The 14,715-nt window shown below is 37.2% G+C and overlaps 3 protein-coding genes across 3 annotated transcripts; 1 reads left to right on the top strand and 2 right to left on the bottom strand.

Annotated features, from left to right (window-relative positions):
* Positions 1-6,943: 6,943 nt before the first annotated feature.
* Positions 6,944-8,987, top strand: LOC124201639 (rab-like protein 2A). The gene is made up of 6 exons (XM_046597804.1): positions 6,944-7,125; positions 7,244-7,353; positions 7,481-7,559; positions 7,646-7,758; positions 7,853-7,950; positions 8,020-8,987. Exons 1-6 carry the CDS (start codon positions 7,013-7,015, stop codon positions 8,113-8,115), a joined length of 609 nt encoding a protein of 202 aa, XP_046453760.1. The 5' UTR covers positions 6,944-7,012; the 3' UTR covers positions 8,116-8,987.
* Positions 8,248-10,891, bottom strand: LOC124201638 (NEDD4 family-interacting protein 1-like). Its single transcript, XM_046597803.1, has 5 exons — positions 10,678-10,891; positions 10,308-10,403; positions 9,945-10,236; positions 9,343-9,528; positions 8,248-9,286 (listed from the first exon to the last, which is right to left on the bottom strand). Exons 1-5 carry the CDS (start codon positions 10,717-10,719, stop codon positions 9,183-9,185), a joined length of 720 nt encoding a protein of 239 aa, XP_046453759.1. The 5' UTR covers positions 10,720-10,891; the 3' UTR covers positions 8,248-9,182.
* Positions 10,892-11,680: 789 nt separating this feature from the next.
* On the bottom strand, positions 11,681-13,415 carry LOC124201637 (H/ACA ribonucleoprotein complex non-core subunit NAF1-like). Its single transcript, XM_046597802.1, has 4 exons — positions 13,219-13,415; positions 13,021-13,157; positions 12,439-12,874; positions 11,681-12,375 (listed from the first exon to the last, which is right to left on the bottom strand). Exons 1-4 carry the CDS (start codon positions 13,330-13,332, stop codon positions 11,731-11,733), a joined length of 1,332 nt encoding a protein of 443 aa, XP_046453758.1. The 5' UTR covers positions 13,333-13,415; the 3' UTR covers positions 11,681-11,730.
* Between the last annotated feature and the right edge of the window lie 1,300 nt (positions 13,416-14,715).

The following is a 14,715-nucleotide window of genomic DNA, read 5'->3' as shown; positions in this document are numbered from 1 at the left end:
TTAATAATCCTAATTTTAATCATTTCAAAACAACAATAATAGGTATGGATGCCAATGCAAAAAATAAGCTCTGGGGAAGTAGTCGCACAGACAAGAAGGGAGTAGAACTTGAACACCTCATTATTAAAAATAACTTGAATGTTGCTAACGTCCCAAATTCCAAACTAGAATATATTCCCTTAAAAATTTCTAAAGTGGATGTCACACTTTATGGAGACAAGGTAAAAATTTCGGGGTGGAAATTCTTGAACATTGTATCCCTCTCCGACCACCCATACATACACTTTGAACTTATGGTTGGCCGACCAAACCGACAATCAAAAGAACCAAAAGTACCAAAATTGACCAACATAGATAAGTAAACTAAGATCAACATTGGATAGTGAGCTGTGTAATCTAAATGTAAATTGGGACGGTTTGCAAAGCGAAGCAGACCTAGATGGCATCGTTAATAATATAACTTCAATTATAGGTAATAGTGCAATTAAATCGGAACTGCCAAGAAACAAACAGAGCAAAAGCGAACTAGATTTTTGGACACCGGAACTGGATAAACTGAAGGCGGAGATGCGCACTGCAACGGCCAAGTATGAAAAATTTCTCAAAGCCAATAACATCAAGGAGAGGAAACGTACCAGTAAAGAGTGTTCACCGCAAGAAACAAATTTCCGCTCAGCCAAACGGATGTATCAAAAAGTGCTAAGAAAAAGCAAAGGAAAAGCGTTCGAGAACTTTTGCACTATAAACATGAATAAGGACTTATTTAAGAGCCTAAAAATCTTGTCCAATAGCCAGAACACCAGCCAAGTGCCCACGGAACTTGTTGTGGATGGAAGGTCTATGACGGAAGAAGAAGAGATAATCAAAGAGCTAGGTAACAGCTTTTTTCCTGCCCCAAAACCAATTGGCCCAGAGCAGGAAGAAATTATCAACACGTATGCAAACTACAAGAAAGCAAGCGCAAATGAAGTACAACCAACCATTACAAGTGAAGAAGTAGAAGCAGCAGTCTTCGCACTAAACGCAAGCTCGTCTCCGGGCACAGATGGGATCTCAATCTCAATTATACAAGAGGTATATTCATTACTAGCTGATACCCTCCGGATCTTATACAATAAGTGCTTAGACCTCAAATACTATCCTAAGCAATGGAAGGACGCGAAGGTAACTATACTTAAAAAACCCAATAAAGAGTCATATAAAAATGTTAAAAGCTTCCGACCTATTAGTGTTCTGAATTCCCTTGGTAAAATATTTGAGAAAATTATTTACAATAGGCTAACATGGATGTCGGTGACAGAGAAATGGTTTGGAGAGAGTCAGCATGGATTTCGTCAAGGAAGGTCAACAGTGAGTGCCATGCATTCTCTGGTCAGCACAATCGAGACAAACCGTGAAATCAGAGGTTACACAGCAGCGGTTTTTCTGGACATAAGCGGGGCGTTTGATGGGGCTTGGCCGGCAGCGATACTGGCAGCACTGACCAAAAGGAAGTGCCCACTCTATCTCATTGACATAATCGCAAGCCTGCTCAAGGATCGGACCGCGATAATCAAAACAAATCAGGGACTTTACAAATGCTCAATACAAATAGGGTGCCCACAGGGCGGAGTCCTATCTCCATTCTTGTGGATCATCCTGGCGGAAGAGCTCATAAGTATGTCGTATCCTTTCCCCTATAAAATAATTGGCTATGCGGACGATATTGCTATCGTCTGCTGGCACAAAGTTATTGATATTGCCATAAGCAATTTACAGCTAATAGCTAACGACACCGTGGCAAAATGTGATCGCTATCTATTAGATATAAACGCACTCAAAACAATTCTCATGATTTTCTCAAACAAAAGAACAATAGAGCCATGTAACTTTAAAATCAAAGAAAACATTATCTCACCCTCTGCGACTTCCAAGTTTGTCGGTTTCGAATTAGATACCAAACTCAGTTGGAAGTCACATATTGAGGAAAAATGTCGGGCAACCCAAAGACAAATCCACATTCTGAGGAGATGTTTAAGGCGCACCTGGGGTTTAGACACAAAAAAACTGGTCACTCTCTACAAAACTATTATTGTACCCAAACTCCTTTATGGATGCTCAGTGTGGTGTCGTGTTATTCTAATCAAATCATACAAGACCAAATTGCAAACTGTTCAAAGATCAATGCTCAAATGCATCACACGATCGCTAAATAAAAAATGTGCCCTTAAATTCCCTTCTAATTATTTCAAATTTCTTACCTATCGAGCTAAAAATCCTTGAATTTTCTGTCAATTATTATCTTTCTCATAAACATGTCGAATTTTCTCCCTCCTCTGCCGCAACTATTGGTGCGGTACTGCATAAACAAAAACTCGATCAAACAATGGACAGCACGCGAAAATTCCACTCGCGAAGTCACCCACCATGGGAGCTGAGCAAACTGAACTACAGATCAGAAGATGAAACTACACTTCCACCAGAAGAAAACGGCCTGGCCATCTACACTAAAAGCCACAAATCTACAGCAGGAGTCGGACTTGGGATTGTCTGTTGTGCATCAAAGGTAGTCGTCCAAACCGCACAAGAGAAGTTAGCCGCAAACACAACTGAAAACCAGGCGGAAATCCTAGGCCTGCTAGCTGCACTACAATATGCTGTTGCAAATAAGAGCAACTATACTAGCTGCAATATTTTTTGCAAATCTGTCCCTGCCCTCAAGGACTGCACTAAAAATGAAAAACTGAACGAAGCAGCAATCACCTGTAGAAAGCTATGCTACGACAATCGGGACCACATTCATCTCAATCTAGTCGCTAAAGAAGCAGAAGGTATTGACCTCGCAAAAGAAGCAGCAAAAGCTGTCCTCGATCTTGGCTCTCAAGTAACTAAAGATCAACCCTGGTCAATAGAACTTCTCAAAGATAATATCAAGACGGAAATTCAAAAGCTGTGGAGTGACGAGTGGGCCGGCAGCAAAACAGGAACACACACAAGAAGATTTTTCCCGCGACCATCGGACGCCAGCTGCCTAAATGGAAGCTACATACATCAGGAAATAACCCAAGTCCTAACGGGGCATTGCAGACTAAATCACCATCTCCATCTCATCAAAACAACCTCATCACCGCAGTGTGAGTGTGGCCATGGCGACGAAACAGTGGAACATTTCCTGTTCCACTGTGCACGATACGCAAGTCAAAGATCACACCTCATCCAGGCGTGCTCAAGCTGCAACAAAGCGTTTCCACCATCGCTAGAGGACATCCCAAAGTTCCGGCACATATGGAAAGAGTTTAAAGACTTCATCCTGAAGACCGAAAGGTTAAAAATAAAAATATGTAGTACCGCCCAAAGTCTCAGATCGCAACAAACATAAAGCCCATCACAAATCTTAACTTCTCTCTCTTCACAACATTCTTAACTTCTCAGCTCGCAACAAACATAAAGCCCACCACGAATATTCGTCTTACCCGTCACTAGCGAATCAAACAAATGCCCTCCAAGCCATTGCCTTTTCCAGCTCGTCTGCTCTCGTTCTGCCCTCGCTCTCTTCCTTCTCTCTTCTCCGTCTTCTTGCCGGTCTTACCTTCTCCCTGTCACTCGTCAATGCGCAAAACCTATACGATATCTCTTAAATGATTTCTTGCTCCTTCTTTTGTGACTCCAAAACCTCTGTACTAACGTGCTGTTTTATTCTGCTCCCGTATAGTTTTAAACTGATTGTATAGCTTTGTAATAATTTTATATGTTAATCACAACGACACATGAGCACTGTAACTGTATGGTCTGAGCTAAGGCAACACTCAAAACTGAGTAGGCCTTTCAATAAAAAAAAAAAAAAAAAAAAATCTATCCATATTGGACTTCACCCAAATTATGAATTATTCTGTTTAGTGCTGCTGTTGAGAACTTTCCCCTTCCATGGTTTCTCTCTTCTTGACAAAGCGACTAAAATCACTGCGATCGATTTCGTCGAGGTTCCTCTTGGCGAATGTTCCAAAAAAAAAGTATTTTTTTAATAGTAATTCTTGCGTTGAATAATAATGAAAATTGTAAAATATTACGTCAAAGAGTCAAAGCGCTTTTCGATACCGAAAGAAGCACCACTAGGCGAGTCCAGTCCTCGATTTATCCGCAAAAAGTCGCGGGGTTTTTCTTGGTAATTTAAAAATTCGAAAAGAATAGTGTTAACACATATAAAAAAGACGAGATAAATTCATTAAACAAAAATTATGCTCTATTTTGGAATGCTATTTTTGCTACTTTACCATCGCCCAAAAAATTTTGAAACATAAATGGACAAATTTTGCCAAAACTACAAAAATTATTGTTACGCACTTGTATGCGCGTTGCAAGCTCAGATTTTCCTTCAGTTATTCCTTTTTCGAGACGCTTTTTGGTTTATTTTTCTTTTTTAGTTGTTACCTTTTTAGTAGTAGTTTACCTTGCTTTTTCTTTAAATGGCATTTTTTTAAATTATGTTACTCCACACAGTCTTTGACATAGGACACCTCATATAGCGGTTATAGCCCCACACACAGACTGGCCAGCATTCCGCAAGGATTCAACGTCGAGTTCAGTGATTCCGTCCAGGATGGCGATCAAGTCGAAGTGGAGGGATGCGAAATCAGAGGGCGATTTCTACCGGTATGGTGAACTCGTCGGACCCGCTTCCGGCCCCTGGCCTCGAGTGCCGGTAAGTCAATCGGATTCCAGTTTGGTTTTGTCAGAAAAAAAATGAACGATCGGAAAAATTGTTTATTTATTTATTTATCGACGTGGTTTCGATGCGGCAAGGGCGGAATGATGGAGTGCGATCCACGGGAGTGCCAGCCGGAGCCAACGCTGAGAAAAGTCCTTGGCGGCCACCCGCCGTCGCCGACACGTTGACGCCGACGGGCTCGTTTGGATCGGTAGCAAACCGAGAAGGCATTGAGGGCCGACGAACAAACGTGTCCATCTTTTTTTTTTTAATATTACATTTTTGATTTTTCCACCCACAAAATCCAGCCACGTAAAACCCCGTCCGCTTCTCTTACACATCTGAAACTCTTAGACTTTATTTCTCTTCTATCGGAATAGATGCAATCTTCTTTTGTTTTATCCCTTGCCCAATCAATGCACTCAATTAGACGAAGTTTCAATTAGACGTGTGTTCTTTTATATTTATTCCCTTTATACCAAAATAGGCCTACTTAAAAAATATCACAAAAAAATAGAAATGCGTAGGGATTTTCGTCGGGTTTTTTTTTCTTTCCTCAAATGGCTCAATGACTTTTTTTTTCATTTTTTACACCCAATAGTTCTAGATTTAAAAAAAACTCGCGGTTAGTGTTAGGAATAAATGTTATTATTTAATTATTAGCTCCATTTTTATACGGCTTCGCCTTTCGGGCTTTCGGCTTTCACCAACGATTCGAAAAACAATTCTGTAGGAAACATGCAACAAACATTAGAAATTTGGTTTTGTGGGTCGTAGAAAGCTGCGCTAGTTGCCATTATCTCCTCCAGCTCCAGAAAAGTACCGAAACAAAATTGGATCTTACTTGTTTCGTATCCACTAGTTGTATATTATATTTTTGTGAGGGCACACTGATGAGAATTGACAGCAGTAACACAACCATCTACCAAAGAACAATGTTTGTTGCTTATTAACTGAACGTTGCAAACTGTATGATAATGCATAAGAAAGGAATTTTCAAGACAGTCTGAGTAGCTTTAATAGGTGCTTCATTGGGTGCCTATTAGGCTTACAACAAGGAGATCCAAGATTGCTCAATTGGTGCTTTTCGATTTGCCAAAACAGCTTCAACGGTAGGCAATTTAATATGTCATTTACATAGCCCAAATTTAATTTATAATTCAAATTTTTTGGTTGAAGGTGGCTGAAATATTGATAGATTACGAAAGGACTATGTTGTATAATGTCTGAGACTCTGAGTGTGTCTGTCGTGTCTGTTGTATATTGCTGAGTCGGGTCTGGATATCTACATGGGAGTGGAGCATCTGTAGCATTCTTGATTCTGGTGGTAGACATTACAACATCTCTCCCCCCCTTCCACAATGTACGATCCGCACCAATAGAAATACAAAATGTTATGGTGTAAACTGAGGATTAAAGGGAATCAAATATCAACGAACGAACAGTGAGGATGTGAGTCGTGAGATGAAGATAAAAGCACGAACAATGAGCATAAATAAGAAATGAAGATAAATGAAGTCACAGGCTTGAAAGCGAAATGAGTAAATCGTATAAACCCATGCTTAAACGAAAGCAATTCCCAAAGGTTTAAGATCCTCAGGTAAAAAATTGTCGAGTGACTTCATATCCTGAAAGTGTCTCAATCAATCTCAGGATTTAGGTAAGTCTTTTTATTACTGATATAAATGCCACTTTAAGTTTAAGGTAATTTAGGCCTAAGGTTTCTGACTAAAACATCATGCCAGTAATGATTTTGATTGTGAAATTCAAGAACTTCAGTTAGTCTGTGAGTGGACTTTATAAGTCAAAGTCTGTTTCCCTTTGCATTTCATCGGAAGTTCAAAATGCCTATAGATAGCCAAGAAAGATTGTAAGATAAGTTGTGCCCATACATTTAAAATGCGTAAACTTGTCTCTCAGTCCCAATCATATTATTTAGTACACATACATGAGACTTCTCATAGTATAATACATAAAAAAAACTCCCTCAATCTAGTGGGATTAAATGTATGGAAATCGCAGTTGAATTATTTTGCCACTCGACAAGGCCTACTACTACAGTAACGACCCCAATCGCTCGTCTTTTCATTTAATCAATTTATATTTTAAAAAACGTCTGCAATGTAGCAAATGCTAGCTCCAGGAAAAAAATAATTATTGTTAATGAATGATCGGAATGACGCGCACAGCCGCAAGACATTTCCTTCTTTTACACGGAAAACGGTTTGGCGCTATTGTTAAAGGACATGTTGCTATGGCAATGTGGAAAGTAAACACAGGAAAAGTTTTTTCAAAATCGTTGGTTTGGATTAACAATTTGTATTCGCGATGGAAGTCATGTGTGATAGCAACATTGGTATAGATTATGAAGCCACTGGTAAATCAAATGATTTGGCGGTAAAAATAATTCTTCTTGGAGATAGCGCCGTAGGAAAATCAAAGTATGGATCGTTGATTTCGTTATATTTACACCTTGAAGTAAATTTTTTTCTTTTTTGTTGTTGCTTATTACTGTAAAATCACAATTTAACGCACGTTTTGCAATTTCTCCATTTGTAGATTGATTGAGCGGTTTTTATTAGATGATTATAAACCGCATCAGTTGTCAACGTATGCTTTAACCCTGTTCCGGTATAAAACTCAAATTCAGGAAAAATCTGTATCAGTCGGTTAGTCTTTTCATTGTTTGTTTAATTATTATTATTTTTTTTTTTGAGACGAAATTTTAAAAATTTCTATTTTTAATTATTACCTGGTTTTTCAACCTTAATGTAAATATTTCCTACAAAACTTAAGATTTTTGGGACACTGCTGGCCAAGAACGTTTCGAATCTTTGCATCCTTCCTACTATCACCAAGCTAATTGTGCAATTCTGTAAGTATTTCCTATCCGAGTTATGTGGGTCATCGAGGTCAACTGTAGTTTATGCAACTTTCTTGTACTACGTTTGCTTTTTTTAGAATTTTTGATACGGTTAGGAAGATCACATATAAAAATTTAAAGAAGTGGTACGATGAACTGCGTCAATATAGACCTGAAATTCCCTGTTTCTGTGCGGCCAACAAGATTGATGGTGATTATAAATGTCCTATTTTATTACATTTATACAATTATATATATAAAGTGGTAAACATGACTGTCTAATGGTTTTTTGTTGTTAATCAAAGAAAATTTTGAAGCCACACACAAGAGTTTCGCATTCCCGACAAAACACCGATTGCCATTCTATTACGTTTCTGCGTCTGATGGCACAAATGTTGTAAAGGTATTAATTTACAGAAGAACCATTCGTTAAAAATCTATAAGAGAGAAAATTAATTTTTAATGTTTCTAGCTTTTCAATGATGCAATTAATGCAGCAGTCACATATCGTATCAATCCAACGGACTTAAGTGATCAAATTATGGACGAGCTTGAAGCGTTAAAGTAAAGGTGAAATCAGTTGATATGCCCAGTACGGTTTGCCATAGTTAATAGGAAACAATTTTTTTCTATTAATATTTTCTTGATTTTTCAAGTGAGAAACAACCTTTGCTTTACTTGTGAAATATTCAACCAGTTGTTAGTCGACTCAATTGAATTCGTATATTTTGTCAGCCAATAAACTTCTGTTCCACTATCAAGCTCCATGTTGTGTAGTGTATATATTCATATAGCGAACTTAAAACCTATTTTCCACTTATCAAAACATTAAAAAAAAACGTGTTTTTCCAACATTCAGCACGTTATTTCCAGGGTGAAGAATATTAATACAAGATCTTAAATGTGCTAATGAGTGATAAGCGAAGAAAATCCAATGCAATCCATAAGAGTGGGAGTTAAACTAAACAGTACTGGCTACTAATGCAGCTCAAGCACTATTGTTTCTTAAATACAATTTTAAGAAAGTATTGAAGTTTAACAACCAACGGCGTGCAAATCAGGTGATGAAAGCAATGACAACCACACATTCGCAAATTTTGTTCCGAATTTTATCCACAACAATATATTGTTACGACACCAAAAAACAAAACGGCCCAGTCTTAGTTGACTGGCCCATAGTCGAACTACAAATTGAATGATAAGGTAAAATCACAAATAAAACGCTGTTGGCTTCAATTACGTCAGTCACGATTGTGAAAATTCTGCGATGTTTGAAGATTGAACAGAAGCCACACAGCGGTGGACATTATCGACAAATTTGAACATGAAGGATTCAATACGATCGCCTGTTGAATGAAACTCTTTTTTAAACAAGATTTAAAAAATTCATGACCCGCCTAACTAATACTGGCTAACTATATGTATATATATACGAGTCGGCACGGCGATCGAAAAACTCATGTTGGTAGAAACAAATTATTAAAAAATTTTGCGTATTTGAATTTGCGATGTGAAAAAGAAATCAAACCGGTTGATGCCCATTGACATTGAAGACGATGAAAATCTGATGGAAACGCACGAATCCCCATCGCCCGGCTTCTAAATATTGTTGAGATTTCGGCTGTCTTATTTTAGTTAGTAAAAAAAAACGACACGTTCCTGGGCAGCACGTGAAAGACGATGCCATTCTCTCTTGATACACAAGTATTGAATAACAGCCCGTACGCAGATCAGAACACCTGAAAAATGAACGTTATAGCGGATAACGATGACTTCATTTGAAAGATTTACTCACCAAAAGCCATAATTAGCCACCACAGCCAATTGTTGTCATTGGACGCCAAGTCCGTGGAATGTTTGACAATCAAAGTCCATTTGGCTAGAGACAGTCCAAATCCAGCAAGCGCACCATAACGTCCAGCAACAGTGTGACAAGCACACATTAGCAAAAGAAATCCAATCCAGTTGAAAAGAAATGCAACTACAGAAAAATATATCAATATTAATCGTTATAATGATTTTTTTACTGCATGCGAACACTTATAGATTGCTAAGAATGTTTCAAAAATGTCATTACAATAGTCAGTGGAAACAGTATTAAGAAACTTGAATTCCAAGCATAAGTAAAAACCAAACACTGCCCTTTCAAGATTACATCAATAGTAGTACTGTTATGCCATTGTTATCACAGTAATCACACTAATATTACAAAGGCCAGACTTGTTATCTTATAATAATCAATATCTACAAAAGCATTTGATCAAATAAAAGATACAAAGAATTCCCCTTTATCAGTGCTTCCACCAGACACATACACTTACTAGATTTAACATGCAAGTAAATGATAAATAAAATATATATAAAAAAGGGTTGGAAGAATGTCTTTAGTCCACTTACTTAAAAATGATGCAAAGAAGTAAACATCAGTTCCCAGAGCAAGCTCAGCAGTATTAGAATCAAACTGGGATTCAGCACCCACAGGATGAGAAAATGGTGACATGAAGTTGTAATTTCCAGAGCCAGTGGGTACACAACGTGGATCCACAGAATGTGGATAGCGATGTTGCTGTTCAGCAATCATTTTCTCCTGTTGAGCCTCTTCATAAGTAGGCAGTTTGATTGCCACATCATAAGATGGTGGTTCCATATCTTCAGTTTTGTAAGGACCAGCGCCACTTAGTACTTGCACCTATGACAAAGATCAAGTTCAGAGTTCAGATACTAGTCTGTTGAACAATTTAGGTTAAAGTTAAAATCTACCAATCCTTCATTTGCAACTGTCAGTGTGAAAGGTGGTGGTGGATCATCAGATGGTGGAAGAAGTGGTTCAATAACTTCAGCAGTCCCATCAGCACCCTTTTAACACAAGTTATATATTTATATAATAAAACAATAAACATCAATAACACAGCTTTTGTGATGAAATCAAGTGATTCAGAGGATCACAAACGCAAGGTATGAAAACTTTAATACATAAGAGTCTACATTGATAATGCATTGAATAATCAATCTGCAATGGTCTATCGAACATTGATATCATATATTAATGATTGCGTCCGTAGATAGTCAACACACATATACAATGAATAACAGACGCATAACTTCTAATAAAACCAATAACTATCCTTACTTGAGAAGAATTTGAAGTGGGGACAGACATATTTCGATCCATAATCTTCTAGGACACTAATAGCAGTATTCACTTTAATAAGGAGTTGATACACTTTGTTAGTTTCTATGATGGAGACCTAAATTTTTTCGACGTGTTCTACACTCAACCAGACAGACTCAGCGAGAAAGTTTGCTAATACCCCCTCAGGACAAGGCGCCATTGGACTCGTAGCCATCTACGGACAAATATGAGAAACATACGTTTGAACTTCCAAGCAATAAAATAAAATAAAATAAAAATAAGAAAAAAAATAAGAAAAAAAATAATAATGTAAGACAAAAAACATAAATTTTATTATTTCTTTTTTACTTTGCGCATACACACATACATGCTGGCATAGCCTAGTGTCATCCCCTTTGGGTTACGACTTCGGGATAAAATGATTCTTGAATTTAGACAAAAATACGGAAAATATAGTACTTCAATCAATTGATCTTACAATAAATTTTTAAAAAGGAAAAGATATTTGATCTTTTAAAAAAAGTCATCAGTTACGGCATGAACATGATGATAGGCTGACCGCTTACTAATAGCTGGACGGCGCTCGCGTATCTAATGGTGTGACTGTGTGACTCCCGTTCGCCCCGCCACCCCACGTCGCACTTTGTTCTTATTTAAGCTCAGATTAGTATTCAAATAATGAAAAACTGTATCAGAAACTAAAAACTAAAAAATCAATTATGACGAAAATACATTTACCGATTTACGTCACAAGTAAGCCACAAGTGAGCCTACTAGTAAGTGAAGAGACTGAGTTCAAAAAATCGGAAAGCCATCAATTAGGGTAAAAAATTAACTTCCCTCCGTATGCAAAAAGATACACTGTACTGTACGGTAAAAAGAAAATATATAATAGTAATAAATTAAATACCCACAGGAAGAAAAAAAAAATACCTTGACTCCAATCTTACGGATTATTTTTATTTCAAATATTCCAGTTAAAAGTGAAAGAAAACTGTAATAGAAAGTTGTTTTTGTTTATTTTTTATCGTTCACTGTTCAACGATAAAATCAAAGTATCGGCGGTTTTTGAATGGAATTATCAGGTTGTGGAAGCGAAACTTGATTATTCGGTTCGGACTTGATCGTGTGATTTTCTGCTTCACCAGAAGGTAAGGAAAGAGTAAGGTTTTGAGTGATTGGGATGCATGGTGGATAAACATAAGGTGAGGGAATTGCCGAATCTTCTGTCGTTGAAATAACGGGGGCAACGAGATTTGAATTAGGGGCTACAGTTGAATAACTGGAATTAGGAGGTGGGTTATATGGTGGATAGCCTGAAGATGGAAGCATGTAAAATGGATTCACTTGTGGTTGCTCTATTAGGTGCTCTTGCTCTTGGCCCCTAGAGCGATGGAACTTTGTCTGTCGTTTCTTGCAAGGATTCACGGTATTGCCGGCGTCCTCGGCATTACCGCGAGGATTCTTTTTCAGTCGATGTGCAGCTTTAGCTCGACGCTCTTGTTCATCGTCTGAATAGTCCAAGCACCCTTCTGGTGGTTCTTGATCATTTTCCCATGACGCGTCGCTTCCTTTCTGCTTGAAAAGGGCATCAACGAAAACGAAGGCCGTATGACGGGTCCGCGGAGCAAAATAAACTTCCATTCCAACCTGAATGCCTTGTTCAATAATGTGTTGTAAAGAATTGAATCTAACCTGCAAAAGAATTTAAAAGATTAATTTGCGTATTGTTTTGGATGAAAAATAAATGTGGCTCACCATGTACATCGGTTCGCTGACTTGGCCAAATACATCGAAGACCTGTCCCAAGAATGTTTTGCCATGATCTAAGAATAAGACAGAATCTAAATCTATAGCTGGACACCCTTTCTTGGCTGAAACAATCACCAAAGGGTCAATTATTTTATGCACAACCCCAATTGGTATGCATTCTTCTTCTGGAACAGAGATTTTTAAGTCCTCGAGAGGTGCCAAGTCAAGAATACCCAAATCCTCAAGCATTTTTGATTTGTTATTAGGTGGAACTCCCTTGTTGGATGTTCCAACATTACTTTCATTCTCTTCCACGCTGACATTCAAATCAAAATCGATTGGAACAGTTAGGGCACTCTCATCACTACTAGATTCACTTTCTGAATCACTGTTATGATTGATTACTCTGTAATTGAGAGGGAACTCCACAACAGGTTCCTGCCTAAAAGTACATTTTAAAAAAGTTAATCGATAATTTGCTTGTCTATCCTTTTCAACAAACATCCAGACTCCCTTCTGGGTCTACAACTATGACTGTATGTTATGCTGTTAAATTTATAGTTTAAAATATGTCTGAATTCTTATTACATGGTATGAAGAGAATGAGATTGATTCTCCAAGCCCAATGGTACATCAAGAATCTTAGTATTTACATCTTTCTTTTCATTTTCAGTTGTGTTGGCAGCCTCCAAACTGGAAAAATTAGCAACATGTTCTGAACCACTCTAAAAATATAAAAGTTTGATAAATAATTGTAGAAGTATAAAATCTGAAAATCTTTAATACGGTGGAGGGATTTTCCGTCAAAACATTCAGGATTGAACTTTTATCGTCTGTATTTGAGTTTTCGTCATCAGAATAGCACTGTAAAAGGGACAGTCCGAAACTTTTAGACTCCATGTCAGTAAATTACTAAATCAACTAAACACGTGGATTGAATTTTTCTTTTTCCAACTTCTTCAATGTCGTCTGCTAAATTTCCAATTTCCAATGTCTGGTATTAACAATTCAGACATCTGTTGACCAAATTTAAAACTGTCGACGTAGTCAGCACCGTTTTTAAAAATGTTTGACAGACTTATCTGTTTAATTTTGTGTTAACCTATTTTTGTAGCTTAAATTAATAAGGCGCGACAACCACTATTCTTAACAAGGTCCCTAATGATGGATAGTGCTTTCTTTAATTAATTATGTCAAACGATCTTTACTGAGTTGTTTGTCATTAGCATTAGTGCTACTTAAACCAATTTATAGCTGATTGCCATTGGAAGTATTATTGTTACTTATTGCATTACTAAATTTACCTTTAGATTTTCAAAATGCGAATGTTTTTTTTTTTTGTTCTTTTCCCTTTTTTTCTGGAGTCTCGTATGTTTTCGTCTAAAAAAAATAATGAACAGAACAACTTGGTCTCAGTGGCTACACAGGTACAGGATTCCATAGCTACGGGTATATTTCTTTTGCAAAAATAGAAATTTTATATTTTAATTTTATACCCAGGAAGCTAGATACAATCAGTTAGATTCTCATTTCATAATACGGAGTTACAGTTATCATGGTAAACGACAAATAAAATTAGGCTAGAATGTGATCAACGGAACTAATAGCACTAATAGTTCCGTTTTTCATTTTTCCGCCACTTGACGGAAAGATGAGACATGAGAGATGAGACCGTGCAGATATATTTCAAAAAACCTCGCAGGTTTCCTTTGGTCGTTGAAATAACTATTAGAGTGAAGACCGTGCAGATATATTGCAAAAATCTTTTAGGTACCTTTTGGTCGTTTAATAACTATAAGACCGAAGACTATTATATGCTTTGATAGTTGATTCTTGATTGTACCTTTTGACTGGAAGCATTTCTGTGGAATCGTCGTCTTTACATAATTGATATTTAAGATGCTATTATAAGTAAAAGACCGAAACCAACTATTTCCTTGTTTCCAATTATCTTTGAATACATTTTCTACTCGCCATATTACACAATGAATACTTGGTTGACTGGGAATGATTATAGACTGGGAAACTGTAAAAGTGCATTAATAATTTTACCTATGCTGATTGGTTTTCGTGTCTCATGTACATTTACAAACAGCGCGTTTCACATGTTTTCTCCTGCGTGTTTTCCTTCACTAGGAGATGTTCAAAGGCCACATTATCGATCCGGCGTTGTATTGTGGCCCAAAAATACGGATCTCTTTTACAAATGTCAATATAATAATTAATAACTATAAATAACCTGAAAGTTTGGCTGAAAAAATCAATATGTCTGGTTTCCGTTGC

The sequence above is a fragment of the Daphnia pulex genome, chromosome 9, assembly GCF_021134715.1.
Source record: "Daphnia pulex isolate KAP4 chromosome 9, ASM2113471v1".
In the NCBI taxonomy this organism is placed as follows: Eukaryota; Metazoa; Arthropoda; class Branchiopoda; order Diplostraca; family Daphniidae; genus Daphnia; species Daphnia pulex.
This window is presented reverse-complemented; position numbering and strand designations above follow the sequence as displayed.